At 37.2% G+C, this 20,109-nt stretch overlaps 1 protein-coding gene across 2 annotated transcripts in view; it reads left to right on the top strand.

Annotated features, from left to right (window-relative positions):
- Positions 1-20,109, top strand: part of LOC129776801 (bumetanide-sensitive sodium-(potassium)-chloride cotransporter) — a 92,149-nt gene that overhangs the window by 45,332 nt on the left and 26,708 nt on the right. For both annotated transcript variants that reach the window (XM_055782659.1, XM_055782660.1), the window contains one exon: positions 15,047-15,581. In XM_055782659.1, coding sequence (XP_055638634.1) covers positions 15,244-15,581 — 338 coding nt within the window. In that variant the 5' untranslated portion in view covers positions 15,047-15,243. The remainder of the gene's footprint in view (positions 1-15,046; positions 15,582-20,109) is intronic.

Below are 20,109 nucleotides of genomic sequence, written 5' to 3'. Positions count from 1 at the left end.
ATTGGTATTTCGAAATCCGAAAGACTGATGAAAATATGATATAGTAAAGACCGTTTGCTATCTTGAGCCACAATTGAATTGTTTGTTTGAGAAACCCCATAAACGCCATTTTTATCAAAATGGATTTGAACTACTTAAACGATTTGACAGGGAAATCATCTCACAGAAAACCCAAGCTGAGAACTGTAATTGATCTTGTAATACTACACATTTCGTCGTCTCCCGTAAAAGTATCCCACTATACCATCGTCGAGAAAATCGAGGACATCAGGACATGTCCTCGAGAACATGAATGTCAGATCAGGAAACGCACAGTAAGCTCTCAATTAGGAAATATGGAAGTGCACGAAAAACTCTAAGCTGAGTGACAGGCAAAGCCTCGTTGTACTTTATAAAGTACATTTCATATATTAGGTAATGCAAAAAATATTTTAAAATATTCTCTATCTTGCTCCACAACGTATTTTTATATTCCTTATGCATTAAGAGTAAAACAAACAATACATGTCCAAACCCCACGCCCCCTCTTATCATCCCACCTTCAATGCAGAGTATAACTTATAAACAGCGCCATTTTTGCTTGGTATGCACATTATGAATATTTAAAGTGTAGAAATTGAACTGAATCACTTCAAAGCCGCTAAATACACCACAGATTTCTCGTTTGTTTGAGAAACCCTCTAACTCCACCAACTTTGAAGCGTTATGTTTTGAGCTTAACCTGTTATACTGATGAAGAAGTGGCCTCGAATAATATGTTTCGGGTCTAAGAATCGAACCTCATACCAACAAATTGGAGGACCCAGTCAATATTTTGAGGAAAAACAGTTTTAGTTGTTTTCTCGCAAGTACGTCAAGTTGACCTATGGGGTTTCTCAAATAAACGATTCAACTAATTAAGCTAAGCAGGCAACTGACTTTCGAGGCATGTTTTTCTAGAAATAGGTCAATACGTCGTCATAGTAAATGATTCCCAATTAAAATTGGTCATATACTAATAATAATTTGAATATATGATCGAAGTATAAAAATCGGAGAGGGTCGTTTCATTCCACTATAAGATTCTATAAGATTCATCTGCAAATTGCTTGAAATCAATCCGTTATCAATGGGTGTACTACAAAAAAAAAGACAAGTTGAGAAAGCAACATGTACCGCCGATAAAATTTCCCAATGCACTTAGGTGCAGCTCTCGTCCACATCGGACCGAAGGCGCCGGTTAGATTGAACTTGATTGAATGCCCGTGACCGACGGGTGTTTAATTTAATTGTCGTACCACTTAGCGGGGCAGCGAAGGGTCAGCTGGTAACATTTATCAGTTGGCATACATAGTCGACAGCCACGCGTCGTGCGTCATAAGTTGGCCGATCTGATCTGTAAATTAATTGACTTAGACAGTGTGTAGACAATGACCGTTCGCAAACCAAACAGCCAGGTGTTGTTTATCGCAGTGATGGCCGTGCACCACTTTCGCTGGCGATGCTGATGAAAATAAATATACTGAACACCTTGCATTATGAATGCTAAGTTGAACTTATAATTCACCAATCAAAGCACATGTCATCGGAAGTACGACATGGCCAATGTTTGACCCTGACACCGAAGACACATTTCGAAATTCCCCTGGGCGATTGGTTACAACAATTAGTCATTGCCGATGGTGCAGATTCCGAACCCTTAATGCCACCGTGAATCATTCATTGTTGTTGGCCTACAGTCTAGGATACCGCCTGTAAACAAACCAATAAAATAGCGTTCAAACGTGAACTTCGGCTAACAATCATTCCGGTCAGGTACTAAAATGGCAATCGTAATCGTTGAAAAGAGCGGGAAAGGCGATTATTTCCACCTTAATGCAACACTGTTGCCTCTGAACGTGGGCTTTGCATCTGACTGATGAACGTGGGGTGGGTCTGCAACGATTGACAGTCAAATCAGTGTCGGTAGTATTTGGGATTTTCAAAGGCCGTCGAAAGTTATGTAGTCACCTTGCAGGGCGACAAACAATTCAACACGTAGAGCATCCTTCCATTTTTACACGATTCTCGTTGTATTGTACGTGCAACGTGGCTGACTGGTATGGGCGAATAAATATTTACCGACGCTTATTTATCTATTGCCTGTAGCGAAAATTTATAAATAATTGATATTATGAAATCGATGCTGTTAGAATGCAAATGAGTTCGTTGGTGGGGTAAACAGTGGTGGTTGCGAGGATGGGCGGTAATCTACATACACGAATGGACGTGAGTGTTCCACGTGTTGAGCACTGATAAAACGGCACGACTGGTTGTTTATTTTTTCACTTATTTTTTTTCTTTTCTCGTCTGGCTTCTTCTGACAGATCAATTTTTATTTCGATTATGCCGAAGTGTGATAGCACATCTGACGCAATTCCGCAATGAGTCGCGGATTTCGACAGGAAGTAGATATGGGATGATGAGATAGTCAATAGAAAAAGGAGAAAGCAAAGTGTTAATGAAATTGCAAGTGTGGATAAAGTTATTGTTTTTTTTGAATAAATGGATTATCTAGAGCAGGGGTTCTCTAACTATTTTGGACAAGAGACCCCTTCTCCAGAATGAAGTCATACCTCAGACCTCTGTAGCCAAATTTCATTGAATATCCTTTAAAAAAAATTTTTTTAGTTTTTTTCTTTCTGAATAACTATCAATGCAATTAGTTAAATGAAAAAAACTTGACATTATTTTCTCACGGAGGCGATCTGGCGTATTGGTACCTCTCACGCAAAAGGTCACAAGTTCAATTCACACTCTCGACATTCTTCCAAAAAATGAAAGTAATGTGACAAACCAGTCAAAAGTGTTGAAAGTCACTATAATACAGAAAAAAAAATTCTCATAATATTCAACAAAATAAAAAGACATAAAATTTAGTAAATATCAAGTGTAATTAATAATTATTAATACAAAATCCTCACAAACTATAAAAACATAGAAATCGCAAACCAATCTATCCGCAACTACCAAAATATCAAAATACAGTTCAATATTGATTAGTAAAAGTTGTTGTTTGTAACCACACTGAAGCCTTTTTCGACAAAGTATGATGATGGAAAAACAAGAAGATATTTTACAGCAATGTCCCACATCACAGAATACTGTGTTTCTATGTTGCGTTGTAACCAGAACTTATGACAACCTCGGTTGTACTGTACAGTACATTACAACTTGTACTCCTGCTTGTGCTCCTCATTTGTGCTGGTGATAATCAACTTTTCTTCAATCAAGTTGAAATCGTCACCCTGCAGCCGAAACACAAATTCAAAAAAAAACTGAAAATCTTGCAAGGCAAGAACCTTTTGGTGGTCAGCGAACTACAGCGTGTTGAAGTAACCGAGAAAAGATTTCATTGTTCTACTCATATAGCTGAGCAAATAATCGAGTATTCAAATAATAGTTTCAAAGCTTGTTGATAGCACTTATAACATATAATAAAGATTGATGCGATCTAAGGCTCAGATTTTTGCTACTAAATGCTGTCTGTGAATCACGAAGTTAATGATCAGTACCTCACGCAGTTGTATCTTTGAGTGAGCTGTAAAACCACGATGACGGCCAACCATAGATGGTGCACCATCAGTCTCAATATTCTTCCATTGAATATATGTAGCAAAAATCATTTATTGGCACTTATTTTTCGTTGGAACTCGAACCGTATTCACTGAAACTAATGAAAATGACGATGAGAAAGAATGTGCAGTATACTAGCAGGCGTAACCAGTAGTAGGTGCTGGTTGAAAGACTAATGTGCCATAATATGCCTCTTACAATTCCACTTTGTTTGCAAGACGGTCCGGAGAAATCCAGTTTGGAGAAAAGAAATCGAATGAAACAGTGATCGTCCTTTCACATGAGAAATTGAATTCGACATGAAGTCCATTCAATAATGAATAAGACACGTTCAATCGTCAAGTAAGCGCCGGCTCTCAAATTCAAAGGAAATGACAGTAGAACGAGAAAGGAAATTGAATAATTGATGTTTCAGTATGCGTAGTGAAAACACACAATCGAAATCGAAATTGACTGAAGTGAAAGGAACGCATTTTGTAAATTCTTTTCAAATCATTTTATTCTAGTTCACTTTATTTAGCTATGTAAACACGTTGTAATCTCTTGAATTAAATTAGAAGATGAGTATATTGTCATTCAAGATCCAACATATTTCAGAACGTTAGTGAAGTTAGTGAAGAGTTAGTGAAGTGTTGAAGATAATAATGAGTTTTCAGGCAGAATGAGCACTTTTCAAATAAAAAATCATTAATGAAAATTAACTTCTTCGTATCAAACTGGTATTCAATGTGAGTGGAAAACTTTGTTTTCTTCATGTGATGTAATAATCTCATACAAAAATTTCATCTGAAGATAATTTGATAGTATAATGATAAGCTTAGTGAGAAATTAATCTCGTATCCAGATGTCGACACCGTACCGTTGTCATCGCAGATACTTTTCATTCCGTTTCCACCGTGAAGTGTATTCGAAGTGTATTCAAGAATCAGGCCCATTATCTTGTGCGAACCTGTTCACGTATTATTACTTGCCGGATTTTTCATCTTGTACTCTTTGTACTTTTCTCTGATACTTTTTTCTTCTTTTCATCGTGCGCACGCTCATCATCTTGTTGAGTTTTTAAAATGTACAACAATAATATTTTCTACTAAAATATTAGTCATTCTTATTACAGGGTGGTTCTCATAACACAACTTACGCAGCATCTGGAAGATTTCAAATAAGAACTTGTGTTATTTTAGTTGTGTAAATTTTAGGGGACGATTTTCAGGCCTCGTCGACTCCTAAAATCAATTTTCGCTTATGTTGACCCTTGGGAAACCAAAATCGACCCCAGGAGGTATAATATGTAAGCAAGAAATCAGCCCTATTATTTTGATTATTATAAGCGCATTGTTATAAGTTTTTAGCGCATTGTTTTTGACGATTCATGCGTGATTCATGCCATGTGTCAGAACTGTAGTTGTGTGGTTTCCTTTGCTATTTAATTATGTAAAGACTTACAAGCGAACAACGCTTCATTGAATTTTATTATCAAAATCAATCTCTGGATTTTTTTTGGTTGATCGAACAAATTTTTCATTTTAATTTTAATTGATACAAGCTTATAAGGTCTAATTCGTACGTGTAGAGGGGATTTTAAGAAAAAATTGCAATAGTCACCTTGTTGCTACTTTTTAGGCTTCCGTTTAACAATCACTTAATATTTTCCGAAATGGAGTCTTTTTCGACAAAATCGACCCCGTTGTCACAGAACCACTTAAGTGTGTATTCGCTATAGTGGTCAAATCCAACCCACACCATTTGTTTTTATACAGCCATTCCATGCCAAACCAATATAGTGATTCTCGAATTTTCGTCAAAGGTGGAAATTTTGTCCTTTATCACAAAACAAAAGACCTGCATTTTTTTCATTAGGGGGTCCGAAAAATAATATTTTCCACTTTTTCCAAAAATGACTTTAAAAAAAATCATAACTTTTGAACCACTTAATAGATTTAGATGATCAATATATCAAATTGAAGCCAGCCTTTTATAAAATACTAGCCTTTTATAGAAAAAATAATGGATTACTTTTTCCCCAACCTAATATAAACAACGCCGATCTGATCAGCCCTTCGCCTGTGATGATATTTTACACGTACGTGGAAATCCCTCTTTTATATATAAAGATTATTTTTTTTGGTTTTCGTTTTTCGAAATTTATTCTGAGGTCAATGTAAGGATAAGGAGTCGAGGTGACCGAAGCCACCAAGATGACGCAGTCGACCGCCGACCCGTCGTCGGAAGCGGCGGTCTCTTGCACGCACACTTGTGTTTCACTGACATCCCGGTTAGTTTGAAACATAGGATACGATCCTTCTGCAGGGGCCGACGAGCTTTAGCGAGCGTCAGATGGCATACGTTTGCCTGGTGCATTGCGTTAGCCCGGTTAATTTTTGTTTTAAAATATATCATTCATTGTCATACAAAACTATTGCACCACGATCTTAAGAAGTTTCCACAATTACAGGTATATTCCTGAAGACATATAGCGCAAAATCATAACTAGTATACCCGCGCATGGTATATTATGTCTCCTTATGTTCAGACGTTTTTCCGTGTCAGAATATTTCTAGCCAACTTGTGACCTTACATTTTTTCCGAGCGGTTGCTTCTTTGGCAGTTGTTTTCTGGAACGAATTTTTCCGGGAACCGTTGTTGACATGTTTCTAAATAGAAAAAAAAGCAGAACATGCCAATCGCGATTATTTACACACAAACATATTACAAGTAAAATAATAATAGTAATGTTTCAAGGAAAACATGAAAAAGTAGTTGTTAGAAAAATTATTTTCCTGTAGAAAGATCTGGAAAATTCTGAAAAATCAGGAGGGTTGGCATCTCCGGTAAATACTATACATGACATTACATTGTACGGGCTATAAGCCTACTTTTTTCAGATTTTTTTTTAAAAATATATTTTTGAGAAAAAGTAATTGTAATTTTCAAATCTTTTTTTTACAATGAAATTGCCTTTGAAAAAAAACCTTTACACCCACAACGTTTTACTGCAATCTGAGTTGGCACTGTCAACCCCTAAGACAAGTTGGCATGACATTCTTCTGTAGACAATTTACTAGTAATGATATAATGTCAATGATAAATCACGCTCACGACAGTGAATTGTATACAATGTTATTACGGCTGCCACCGTGTGTGTAGAATCCGGAAGAGTTCATCCGTCGTGACACCTTTTATGAACTCGGTGTTATTATGAATACCACGGTACTGTCATGGCACGGAGAAAAACAAGTATATTTGTCATTTGTGTTTCAGGTGATGAAAGCTAGTCACGCGGAATGGAGTAAGTTTAATTTCATATTTGTTTAGCTTTTATGTTAACATTTTGAATCTTGTCTTGCTAACAGGCGAATGAACTGCAAAGTTTAAGACCTCTCAAAAACAAAGAATTGAATGTCTTGAGTTCGAGAGAGAAATGATAATAGATTTGCTTGCTTCCGGGAGTGCAAGGAATACCGGATTCAAATTGTATTCCAATATTTATTATTCTGACAAACGCAATAAGCGCAGCTATTTCATTTTTTCAGAAATAATTAAATCAAACCTCTCTTGGATGGCACTAACGTTCCCAGTGGAACTTTTGCCCTCTCGACGTATGTACAGTGGAACCCCGATTATCCGCGGAATAGTCGGGCTAGCTCACCGCGGATCACGAAAATCGCGGATAACACAACAAATGACTAAAAATGAGGTGCAAACACAAAAAAATATTTCTTATTTATATTTTTTATTTTTTTATTATTTACTTGCGTCATTTTTATTAGTAGAACTAAGTTGAGAATTCTTTGCCGAAAAACACGCCTTGAATGTATCCTGGACTGGCAAGCTCTAGATTACGCGTGACCACAGTGCAAGTCGGAACCTCATGTTCCGTATATCGAATTACACGAAAATGGGAAGGATAAAAGGATTAAAATTACGAATCCTACATGGGAGTATCTTAGATTATACAGGATTTTTTCGGGTTTGTTATGAGTTATAGAACGTATTGTTATTCATCAAAATCGTAGATTTGGTTCTTACTAAATGGTTCTAGCCTAACCTATACTAAATGCTTATCACTATTCGAACGAGTAAGGCAGAGCTAATAACAAGGGTATGCCAGATGTGGAATCTCATACATAATAGTCAAGCTATATCTCTAGAGTAGTTTATAGAAATAGAGAAAAAGAATTACATTCACTTATGTTCAACAACTACATTATTCACGAGCAAACAACGATCGCAATCCTGTCATTCCTAAACACATGCTTAATTAAACTGAAGATTATTTCTTACACTGTATTAATATTATCTACATAACGTTCAAACGTCGGAGATCATGCAATCGACATTTCTCTTATAAATGAGAATGAACACTTTCACTTCACGGAATTTATTTTTACATGCTACTGTCCGTGACAATTTATTTATTTAATGTCAAACGTCTTCGACCTAATGGTTGTACAGACTGCTTAGAGGCACTTAATTCTATTCTTATAGACTAACCTAACCTTGAAATCGAACAGTTCAGATACCTCGTTGAAGACGCGGCAGCAAGCGTCTAATGGATTTTTTGGCCATATATGGTACGGTGATTCGGCATCGCCAGGACTCGATGATGGCGTAGCTGTGGGGATGGTGCGTGTAGGCTCACGTTTGGAAGTAAATAGCTGCAGTCAATTTTGTCTGTCAATACGTCGAAAATAAAAATTCTCTGTATCACCGATCGTCGGCTTTCCAGGGTTTGCATTCCAATAAAGGCACAGCGCTGTTTATAGGGTGGTAGGTTGGTTGGTTGGTTGGATCATTCCAGGGCAGGCCACGTAGAGCATACCTTACGAAGCGTCTCTGAACACGTTCGATGCGCTGGATATGTACAGTGTGATATTGGGTCCATACTTGCACTGCGTATTCCAAGACTCTGCGGACAAATGCACAGTACAACGACTTCAGAGCGTAGACGTCATCGGAATGAGCTGTGTTGCGTCTCAAAAATCCAACCATCGCATTTTCTCTCGAAATTGTGACGGAGACGTGCTCGTGAAAACGCAGCTTACTGTCAAGAAGAACTCCTAGATCTTTGAGTCGATTGACTCTCTCCAATGGCGAGAGATGCAACATGTATCCGTGTACAACAGGGGAGCGAGCGCGCCTAAATGTATTTTTCATCGTTTACATGCATTCCATTTTCCTGGCACAAAACCGTTAATCGCCCAATGTCAGCTTGCAGTATGCAGCAGTCTAAATTTGATTGTATTACTCGGTAAATATTCAAATCATCTGCATATAAAATTTTCTCCGAACATAACCTATCGCACAGGTCGTTAACGAATAATACAAAAATCAGAGGATCAAGAATGCCTTGTGGCACACCAGATGGAATCGTACACTAATTGGATTTTGTACCGTGAACCTTGACAAAAACTTTGCGGAATTATAAGTATGAGGTTAACAGGATTATGATCCAGGATGGTAAACCAAGTCGATCCATTTTAAGAATAGCAAGGTCGTGGGGTACTCTGTCGAAAGTTTTGGAGAAATTGACGTAAATAGCATCTACTTGTTGCCGCTTCTCGATTTTGTTGATTAGCATGTGAGTGTATGTCATAAGGTTTGTGGTGGTTGCGCGTTTTTTAACGAAGCCGTGTTGGAACTCTGAAATCACAGGTTGTACAATCGGACATAGTGCACCATGAACTAGACTCTCGAGCCCTTTGGCTAGGCAGTTTAAAATCGATATCGGGCGATAATTTTCGACATTGTGCAAATCGATGCAAACTTCCAAGCCTCAGGAAAAATACTCTCGCGCACAGATTGGTTATAAACCATAGAAACCGGTCTGGCGAGCATCGCTGCACAGTTTTTGATGAAGACCAGAGGAATAAGATCCGGACCGGGTTCTTTTGTTGCATCTACTGAACTGAGTGCTTTATAAACCACATCTTCATCAAACGCAAGTACTGGGAAACGGAGATTGTAGGATGGCAGACTGTGAATGTACTGGCGGGTTGGTTGAGATGAATTGTTTTCATACATGTTTTGGAAAAAAACGGCAAAGAGATTGGCAGAAGAAACTCCAGAAAGATGATGGATTTTCCTTGAATGTGCAATGATGACACAAAAAGATTAAGTGAAGTGTAAGTGTAGTGAAAGTGCATGTCGAAGTAATATTCGTGAACAGACTCATAGTCTTCTGAACTGATAAGTTTCGTCTCATGGTGCCAATCCCACACTGGATTTGGGCTCCGAAATCGTTTTGTAACCAAATGCGAATGGAGCACCGATCAATGTCACATTGCGACTTTACTTCGAATATTTATATAAATATTTGCATAAAATGTCGAATTCAGCATTATTTCCGATTACGCCTGGCTGGCAGTAGCAGGCGCGCGAATATGTTACGAGGGGTCTTCAGTCAAATGACACCCGGTATCTGTGCTGTGACAATTGTTGTGCACAGTTTCAACAAAATGTAAATGCTCCTGCTGCTTGTTGTGGAGAGTACCGTTGAAAATTAGTTCACACCTTGGTATGTTGGTACATAAGTGCACATGGACAATTTATACTCTGACATGCTTGTTGGAAGCTGTCCAGAAGAAGTGAAACGAACAAGATTTATAATTCGATACGGGGAAAATAATTAAAAATTGTTGTCATCTATGTTTATTACCACCCGAAGCTCGGTAATGCAAAGGAGGTGACAGATGGGCCAGCGCACGATACGCTCATTACGGTGGAACGTGACCGTAAGCAGTTTCGCGCTCGGTTGCTTCTTGTGCTCACGTGCCAATTTGACGATTCTGGCATCAAACAATGCACTGTAACGCGGTTCTAAATCCAATCAATCTATTCCTTTTTTTCTTCAGGTGATGTGATGTATTGTTATTCCTTTTTTCGTATAATATGCTCCGGTCGGAAACGAGAGAATGGTGTGTCAATAATCTGCATTTGTTAACAGCTTGCCGGTGTTTTTTTAATCGAGTATCATTTTCCGTCGGGTGTACCGATACCGATTGTCATTAATTGGCAATACATCTTCTACTGGTAGCGACAACATTCAAATTCGGCGAGCTGACGGCAATTTTGGCATGACATCAATCATTCTTGGTTTGTTTCTAGATCAGAATTAGCAGCTTCACCATTGAGATAGTGAGATGAATGAGGAGAATAGAGACAAAACGAGAAAATTTCCAGATTAAGCCACTGTCGTGAATACCAGCGAAGTGTTTACATTGACACCATGCAAATCGTCTCCAGCAATTCATTTCCAAGGCTTCCCAATTCGGAGAAGTGTATCTGATGAGCTTTTGTCTTCTCAGCTATCCTACCTGGAAACAACTCAATGACTTGCTTGAATAGCCATTACCTGTCCAGCTAAAATTATCCAATCGATGAGTAGGTCAAACATGCTCTGATGCTCAATGTTCGCCCAAGGTATCCATGCATCGGTAGATATGATTTTCGGGGAAACCCCGCTGTGCGAAAACACGTTCTCAATGATATTGACGGTTGGAGCGCCTTCATTGAATAATGCAGCGCTAAATTCTCATAAATGGGACTTTTTTTTATCGAAAATTTGTTGATTCGATAATAATAATTCGTATGAATTTTGTATGAATCTCATGTAATGAGTCAGAAAACAAAAAATGCGAACTATAGTGAATACAGTTTAATTGGGAATTATGGTTTAGGTGACTTATATGAAAAGGGTCATCCAATAGCGACTGATTAGTTTTGTGTCTTCGTGTGAACGAACCCGTAAAACATATGAATGATCTGTTAATGTCAAAATGTTAGTCAAAATCAACATTTTCATCATGAGTTACACGAAATTCTCGCTGTTGGATGTTCCCGCGCCAATGAAATGCCGCCCCACACGAAGCAACGAAAATATCGCAGTCGCAAGTGAAACCATCCAGAATGGCCCAAGAAACACCATTGCTTCTGCAAAAAAATAATGCTTGGTGAGGTTTCCATGTCAGAGGAGAGATGGGGCCGTATTTCTTCGTGGAAGATCTTAAAAACAATGATATGTGGTTTCAACAAGACCGTGCCACTTGCCACACAGCGCACGTCACAATGGACTTATTGAAAAGTAAATTTGGTGAACGTGATGAAGATGTATTTCGGGAAATGGACCACCGTAAGGCACAAGCATTTTGAAAAAAATAATAAAAGGTGTGTGCCAATTTTTGCATTTATTCGGAATGAATGAATGATGGTAATAATCGGTCGCTAAAGTAATATATAGTGACCCCATCACGCGCTTGGAAGTTGTGCAGCCCGATACTAATGTAGCGCAAAGGACATTTATTCATGGACAATAAAACGTACGCGAAGGCGCATATTGGGAAGTTGCCAGACTAAAAGTTCTGCACCTCGAATGGATGTTCCAAGAAAACTTAGATTCATTATCCCTAACAGATTTGGTAGAATATTCACTATTTAGAAGAAACATGGGCGTCGTGCACAAATTATGTAACGCTAAAAATGTGATTTTGCTCCCCCCCCCCTCTTATGTAACAAAAAGTAACGCAAGGCCCCCCTCCCCCTGATGTTACGTAACGTTAATATTTACACAAAGTCAAAGTCATTTGTTCAACATAAAAAATTAGATATCTGCCCAGGTCGGAATCAAATGCTCTTACGGAAGTTCCTTATAAGCAAGTAGTGACAACGGAAGATCTTTCGACAAGTTCATAGAATTTTGAACAAACATAGATGGAAAATAATGTTGACTTCAGTTGGGAATGGTACTTTCAACCCATCTGGCGTTAAGCTGAGAGGAATACGGACTGATATAAATCGATGTTAATTTACACTACTCCTTCGTATAAATTATTCCACACATCAGCTGACGATTCCCCTGTATACTTGAAATGCTTCGGTTCCTGCTGAGATTCTTCATGATCATGAGGAAGTATTCACCTACTAACTACCGAGGAAGAGGAGCCATCAAAATCTGTCAAATTTTTAAGTATAATATTAGTAGTGATTGGCATAGAAATTATTGATTAGATGATGTTGATAGTATCTTCGTAATGCCAGTAAACATATGCACTGTAGTAAAAAAAAACATTGCTTTATTGGGCTGAAATGGAGATTTATTAAGTTACTGAGGGATGCTTGTTCACATGCGGCAACGTAAATGCATTCATTATAATATATTTCTGGTACACACAAAAAATGTAATGGTAGTTATAAATTGAAATGTAGCATAATAAGACTAAACTGAAGAACTGTCAACGATGCTTTTATAAATCTCCAAAGTCTGGCCCTGGAACATCAACAATCCATAGCAAAACATAGTTCAAAAAACAGTAAAATAGAATTTTGCTCGTAGTTGTATCTCTTTAAACATAAACGACGAATTCCAGTAACTGCGAGCGAATACAGCATTTTCAACGGTTTGAGCTTCAATATTTTCTGAACTGATTTAATCCCTTCTTTTCGCTGTTCATTTTCAATTCATTTGAAAAAAAAAATTTTCGAAGGAAATTAATTTTCACGAACATCACGACAGTATGAGTGCACTTTAGGAAATTAAATTCTCAGATAAAAGATGTTATTAATTTATTATAACGCTTTATGGATAAAATAGGTGAGATGGGAAAAATATTATTGACCTCAAGTCATTACTGCAACGTTGAATCAAATCTGAAAATTCTGTATGAAACACCAAAAAAGTGTAATCTGTATCAACACATTCTTGGTTTATAAAAGTTAAAAAAATCTGTAGGAATACAGATTATTTTGTAGACTGGTTTTTACTGGCTGCTGTTAAACCCATTAAAATACGTGCTTTATCATCTTGGCTCAAGAAACACACCTCATTCGATCAGAGAATCTAGGCTAGCTGCTCGAGCATATAGAGGGCCCGTGAATTTATTTAGGAATGAAAATGGAATTTTGTTACGTAACGATCACGGCAACACTCCCCCCGCCCCTCTCTCCTATGTCACATTAAGTAACGCAACCTCAACACCCACCAGAACGAGAACAAACCCGAACCCCCATGGCATCGACTTTTCAATCTGTAATTCGACCGAGATCGACTTCTGCATCCTGAAATCCGTTGGAAATTCAAACCCATCCGACATATGCAAAAGTAGTAGCATCGCCTTGACCCAAACAAACGTCAAAATAACTCACCCGTATTTGTGAAGCTATTTAGTCTCTATCACATTAACATGCCCCAATACAATTTTAAATTCTTGAAATATGAATAAAAATTACTATGTGGAGTTATTCAAATATGTTGAACACGTATTTATAACCCTAGCTTAACTATTTTTTACTATAATTTCCCAAGTACTTCCGCTAAACCTTTATCAATGATGGAAAATCACTATCACGCAAAATGTTGTTTCGCCTCAATTTTCGCCACTATTGCATACATCTATCGGGTTTATATCTCGGATGGATTTAGCAAATCGATCTTGTTCAGGCTACAGAATGCAACATTGTGCTTATTTCAAACCCGATCGTGTTCTGGAGTAAGGGTGATTTATATGACGAAGTGCCGCCGTAGCTAAGGGAAACATGATTATTTGAGCTTATGCCAGAAACTAATACAATTTCCCAATAGTGTTAACCTAATTAGTAGCTGTAGTTAGCTGAGAGAACCCAATATTAAAGTTAATATTCTTATTTTTATGAATGATCCATTTCTTACGAGCAAAAAAGGGTAATGTTTCAAAAAATGACAAAACTCTGATGTTAGGGTGTAATCAATGAGGTACATAAGAGGTGGAGCAGTTGGCAAAGTATATTTGCATTGGTAAACAAAATATGCTGTCGTCATTATTTGCATTCAGTATGAAGTGTATATGAAAGAAACAAAACAATGTTAGAAAAACTTGCGATTTCATGTTTTTTTGAGCTAAATTGCTCGTGAATTTGGTAACTGATTGCGTTTTTAATAGATGACAATTGTATTGTGAGTTACTTTCGACATTTAAGGAGCAAAAAGGTCCAGAGAACAGTCGTATGCTCGTCTGCTCCTCCTAACATTCTTGCTCATGAAGGGTGTAATCACGTAAAAGTGTATTGGTGTGCATTCGTATGCATAATGTTTGTCGCTTCTCAAAACCGACTTCGGCACGGCATTTTGATCACAGTTTAATGTATGCGGATAAAATAAACTTCCCTCGGCAATTTACGGAAATAAATTTTCAATTGATTACAACATTCAATTAATCATTCCCCAGTAAACAAAGGTTTCGTTTACCATGCTAATAATGCCCTTTGTGGTCTGAGTTTTGATATTTATTCCGATCTCATTTTGATTAGCACTTGACGACTGCTGCTATTGATGTTCCTATTCAAGCAGAAACCAACCAGAAACGAAAAAAGTTCAATGTGCTAGCTTGATTATTGCATATTGTTTGCAAATAACCAGAAGCCGGCTTTCATTCTGACAGTTAACAACTTGTAACCTGTGTCGTTTGCTCCCACTATCTTTCAGAACATTCCTGATGCATTTCATTACCTGACAATCACGGAACTTTCAAACGTGAAAGCTACCAAACAACGCCACGGACACGCTCATCATTCCTGTCCGGGTATCTTCCACTGCTTTTTGAACTCGCACCTTGACAAAGAAGGGAAGGTGCTCGGTACCCACCTCAGTGGTATAGACATACGTTCCTCAAAATCGTTAACATGTCCAAAACGAATCCGAAGGAGGTGGAAATGAACACGATATCCCGGTCTGGGTCGGCCAACCGCTTCCAGGTTAACCTGGTGAATCGAGACGAACGGGGCGGAGCCGTCGAGAATCAGAACGGAACGGCAGAGGCTACCACCGATGATGACACGTTCCCAGAGGAACTGGTGAAGCGGAGAACATCGAGACTGCAATCGATCCGAAGCAGCTTTCGGGATAAGGATAGAAAAAACTCCCAAACGACGCGATTCAAGGTGGACGATAATGGATCCGACTCGAACGATGACGAGGAGGATAATTTGATTGATGACAATAAATATGCCAGAAGTTTCAGGTAAGTCAACGTCAATGCCTGGGGATGATTGCAAATAAAATCGAATAAAGTGTCACATGTTATTTGAGGGTGGTGTTTTTTTTACTTGCAAGATTGCATTGCTGTTGCCAATTATCGATGGTTTGTTTGTACTTATGATAGAAAAATATTTGCAGAGCTGGAAAATAAAGTGTGAACAGGATCACAATCGTGGAGAATATATATTAATACTAAGGTCATATTTTGTAAACAATCAAAACAGTATCAATAGTTTTATAAGTAAGATTATTTAGGCTATTTGTGATGCAGAAATTTTTTGAAGCAAACATGTAAAGGAGAACGTGGACAAAACATTCTCTATTCATTTAATCTCTATTTGGAAACTAATGTATTTCAGAATTTTACTGCACTATTTGCAAAGTTACAGTGCATTTTTGAAACATTCGCAATATCCTGGCATTTAAAAAAGTTAATTTTCATATCATACAACAACACGTTTTTCTAGATCAGGGATTCTCAAACTATTTTGGGCAAAAGACTTTTTTTTCCCAATGAAGGTATACCTCAGACCCCTATAGCCAAACTCTTCAATCATACGAAAAGTTGCCGCTGCTCGTTGTCCCCAAAAACCTTGTCGCTGCTCTCAGCGCCTTTGGTTATGTAGAAATTAAAGAATATATTTCAAGGGCATCGAAAAAACATATTTTTGTGTAGACTTTTCATTCATTTTTATAATTTAAATTTTTTATCAAATATACCATTTATTTTATTGAAAAAAATACATAAGCTTACATATTAGATCCTGAATAGAGCGATGACATTGAAAAATTCATCAACTTGTTGCATTTTCAACGAATTTAAACAGAATTTGCTGCCGACGCTCTAAAATTTATGTTTTTTGTCATAAAAATGACTCGCATATTAATATCGTAAAGTTTTGGCTGGCTGCTTTGCAGTATTGCCAGATACCTTTGGAAGGCTTTAGTTCAACAAAATATTGAAATCATATTTGGAATACGGCGATAAAAATATGTTTTGTGGGTGGAGCCGATCTGGCGTAGTGGTAACATCCATACCTCTCACGCTGAAGATCACGAGTTCAATTCTCACTCCCAACATTCTTCCAAAATTGGAAGTAAAATGTGACGAACCAGCCAAAAGTGTTGAAAGTCACTATAATACAGATATATAAAAAAAAAATGTTTTGTGGGTGGCAATTGCCACAGACCTATAAAGAGTTAAGAGACTTGACATAATTTTCTTAACGAAATTTAACAAAATGAATGGCCATAAAATTCGGTGAATATCAAATACGTTTAACAATTATTAATACAAATTACTCACAAATACAAATTGCTTGCAAATACTCAAGTATGCAATTAATTTTAAAAAAATCGCAAAGTAAAGATAAAGAACATGAAAAAAATCAGTGTGATGGATGAACCTGGTGATTTTCTACCAATCTATCTAAATCCGGTTCTATATTGGTGAGTTGAACTTCTAAATCTCCAAGTTCGTTGATTTTCAAACGGTATTTTTGTTTTGTCGAAATGTTTGTAACTACACTGCGTAAGCTCCTCATTTGTGCAGAAGGTAATGAACTCTTCTTGCATCATCGACATTGGCTTCTTCCATGGTTGTGATCCTAGAGGGATTTACTATTCATTGAGAAATTCGTAAATTTACGATATCCTCAATCCTTTTCGTAAAATCCTTGTGTAATACGTCACGAACAAAGAAAACAAAGAAAATCGAACATTTATAACTTTTCGGTGACAAGTTTCCTGGACTTATTGAAAAAATAGAGAAATATTAAAACATTTATTGGTATATACTCTGTTACTGTTTCATAAACAGCAGAAAAGTATGGTTAAGCTACGCGCATAGTTTACAAAGAGTTTTGAAAATTTTTTTTCAATCACTTCACTTTAGTTCACTTCATTTATTTACTAGCTGACCCGGCAAACTACGTCCCGCCCAAAAATTGTTTATTGTTATACCTTCGTCTTGTAATACATTCAAACATTCACGTTTTCTTACTATGAGCAAGTCCAGGGGTCTAATCGCAGAACTGTTTATTGATTGATCCTCTGTTCGATCCCGTTGAATTTACCTTTTACTATAAAATTCCTAGTATTTCTAACAAAACTCATCATTATAATATCAGATTATTTTCAAACGTTACATGGAATAAATGTTTTAAACAGATAATATGATAGAATAAAAACAGCCCTAAATCGGACAATTTCTTCCTCGAGTTCTGCTATTATCAACACATCCGGCGAGTCTTTTTTGTTTTGGTATAGATAGAAGAAGATATAGGAGTGTGTTTCATCACATTAAAATCTATTTCCAGTTTCGAACAAAGATCAATTTCGCTAGCGCAAACAATGGACTAACAGCACTTGTCACTATGTAATTGTAGAATATATGGGAATTTAATTTTCCGAATTTTCCCTTTTTCCTTCCGAGTTTTCCGAAAATTTCCAATTGTCATGTTTGGTTGGAATATTTTTGGTTGAAATATGTGTAATATTTTTATGGTACCCCCTCTCCATTCCAGAGGAGGGAGGGGTGTCATACCATTATAGAAACATTTCTCATACCCAAAAACCCTCACATCCCAAATTGTGCATTGTTAGTTCTCGAGTTTTGCAGAAGTTTGTGTTTCGTTTGTATGGCAGAGAGGGGGGAGGAGTATATTCACCATAGAAACGTTTCGTGCCCCGTAAAACCTTCACATGTCAAATTTGGCAAGTTTGTGCTTCATTTGTATGACAGCCCAACCATAGAGAGCGGGAGGAGTGTCTAGCCACCATAGTAACATTTATTGTATCCTAAAACCTCCACATGCCAAATGTGGCTTCGTTTGCTTGATTAATTCTCGAGTAATTAAGAAATTTGTGATTCATTTGTATGGCCTAAGAGAGGGGGTGGAGTATCTAACCACCATAGAATCATTTATTGCACCCTAAAACCTCAATATGTCTAATTGGTTTCATTTGCTTGATTAATTCCCGAGTAATGTAGAAAATTCTGTTTAATTTGTAAAGCTTTGGCGTTAATTACTCTTTGCCGGCTGAACGAAGTGGTATGATAATTACTTCATTCGGAAGATAAAATGTCTACGAGTGATGTTTTTTCAGTAGGGGAAATGGGGGTAAGGCTGATATGTTAAGAAGAACATCAACTGTATCTTTGGAAACTCATGTTTTCCAAAACTGAAAAGCAGTTTCTTACAGTTCAATATACTGGTTTTAGAAATAATTGGACAAATGTTTCATAAAAATGTGTTTTCCATGTTTTTACTGAAATTAAAATAAGCCGAAAAGTAGGACATTTTAATCTGAGCAGATATAATGGACATGTAGTGGGGGGGAGGAATATGGACAGGTTCATAATATACGAAGCGTAGAAGTTTATCGCTCGCGAGAGGAATAATTTCGCTTTCTCCAAGTGTTTGTGTGTTCAGTAACAAACAATAAAACAAACAGAGAAAGCAATACAAAGAAGAGTTGAAGATTCTTCCCTTCATTTTCCCTCATGCATTGGATGTGACGGGCCATTTCAACCCCACCAGCGCAATTATTTCAATAATTTAAATTTACCACTTACTAATGAATTTACTTTTCCGTACATACCTAATATCCCTTCTCTGTCAACGCACAAACCAAAATAAAACCATCAGCGAATTCAATTTTGCAATTAAACCACTCAAAATGCTTAATATCGAGGCCGCAAAAGTTACATCCACACGCGGAATCATGTTCGATTTTCGGTTTTAGTTTCTCTATTTCACTTTTGATCAGTATTCATTATCATAGGATGGTTTAAATGTTATAGAATAGCATGTAGATGGGTTTCCCATCAACAGAAATTTGAAATTCATAATGCAACTGTCCATTTTACCCCCACTGTCCGGCTTACCCGCGGTTCCCATGGTTCTTGTACTACAATGGTGCGCAGGCTGATTCCGTATTTTCGTAAATAGTTTCAAACTAGTAAAAAAATAAATTGGTAATAATAAACCTAATGATTCCTGTGTTATACAGTGTCTTACTTCCACTATTTTCTCTGGATTTTTGGAGATCACTTTTAGATTTTTTACAAGTTTAATTTGTAATATCGCCCAATTTACTATGAATTTTATACAAATTTTATAATATTCTATCTGGTACAATTCGCTAAAACTTCGTTTATTTTCCAATTTTTTCCTCTTCTTCTCCTTCCGTTCGGTTGATCAGTCAAGTTGATTGATAGATGATCTGAGTAGCGTTAGCCCATAGCTTAAGCTGGATACCCACTGGTTTTCGTCACAATACCAGTATGGAATAATAGCACATATTCTGTTATTCAATCAATTCAATCATTCAATGTAATAAATTGGGATTACAAAACACGTGCTAAAATAATTTTTGGTGCATAAAATGCATTGAATCGTGCTGGCATAAAGCGAATTGGGTCATGTAAGCCATAGTTTGTAAAATGAGGCCCAAGACGAAGAAAACCACTTAAGCGAAGTTTCGTGAGTACTTGAGTACCAGCGCTA

The sequence above is a fragment of the Toxorhynchites rutilus genome, chromosome 3 (assembly GCF_029784135.1).
Source record: "Toxorhynchites rutilus septentrionalis strain SRP chromosome 3, ASM2978413v1, whole genome shotgun sequence".
NCBI classification, from domain to species: Eukaryota; Metazoa; Arthropoda; class Insecta; order Diptera; family Culicidae; genus Toxorhynchites; species Toxorhynchites rutilus.
Note: the sequence above shows the minus strand (reverse complement) of the source record. Positions and strands in the feature narration are given on the sequence as shown.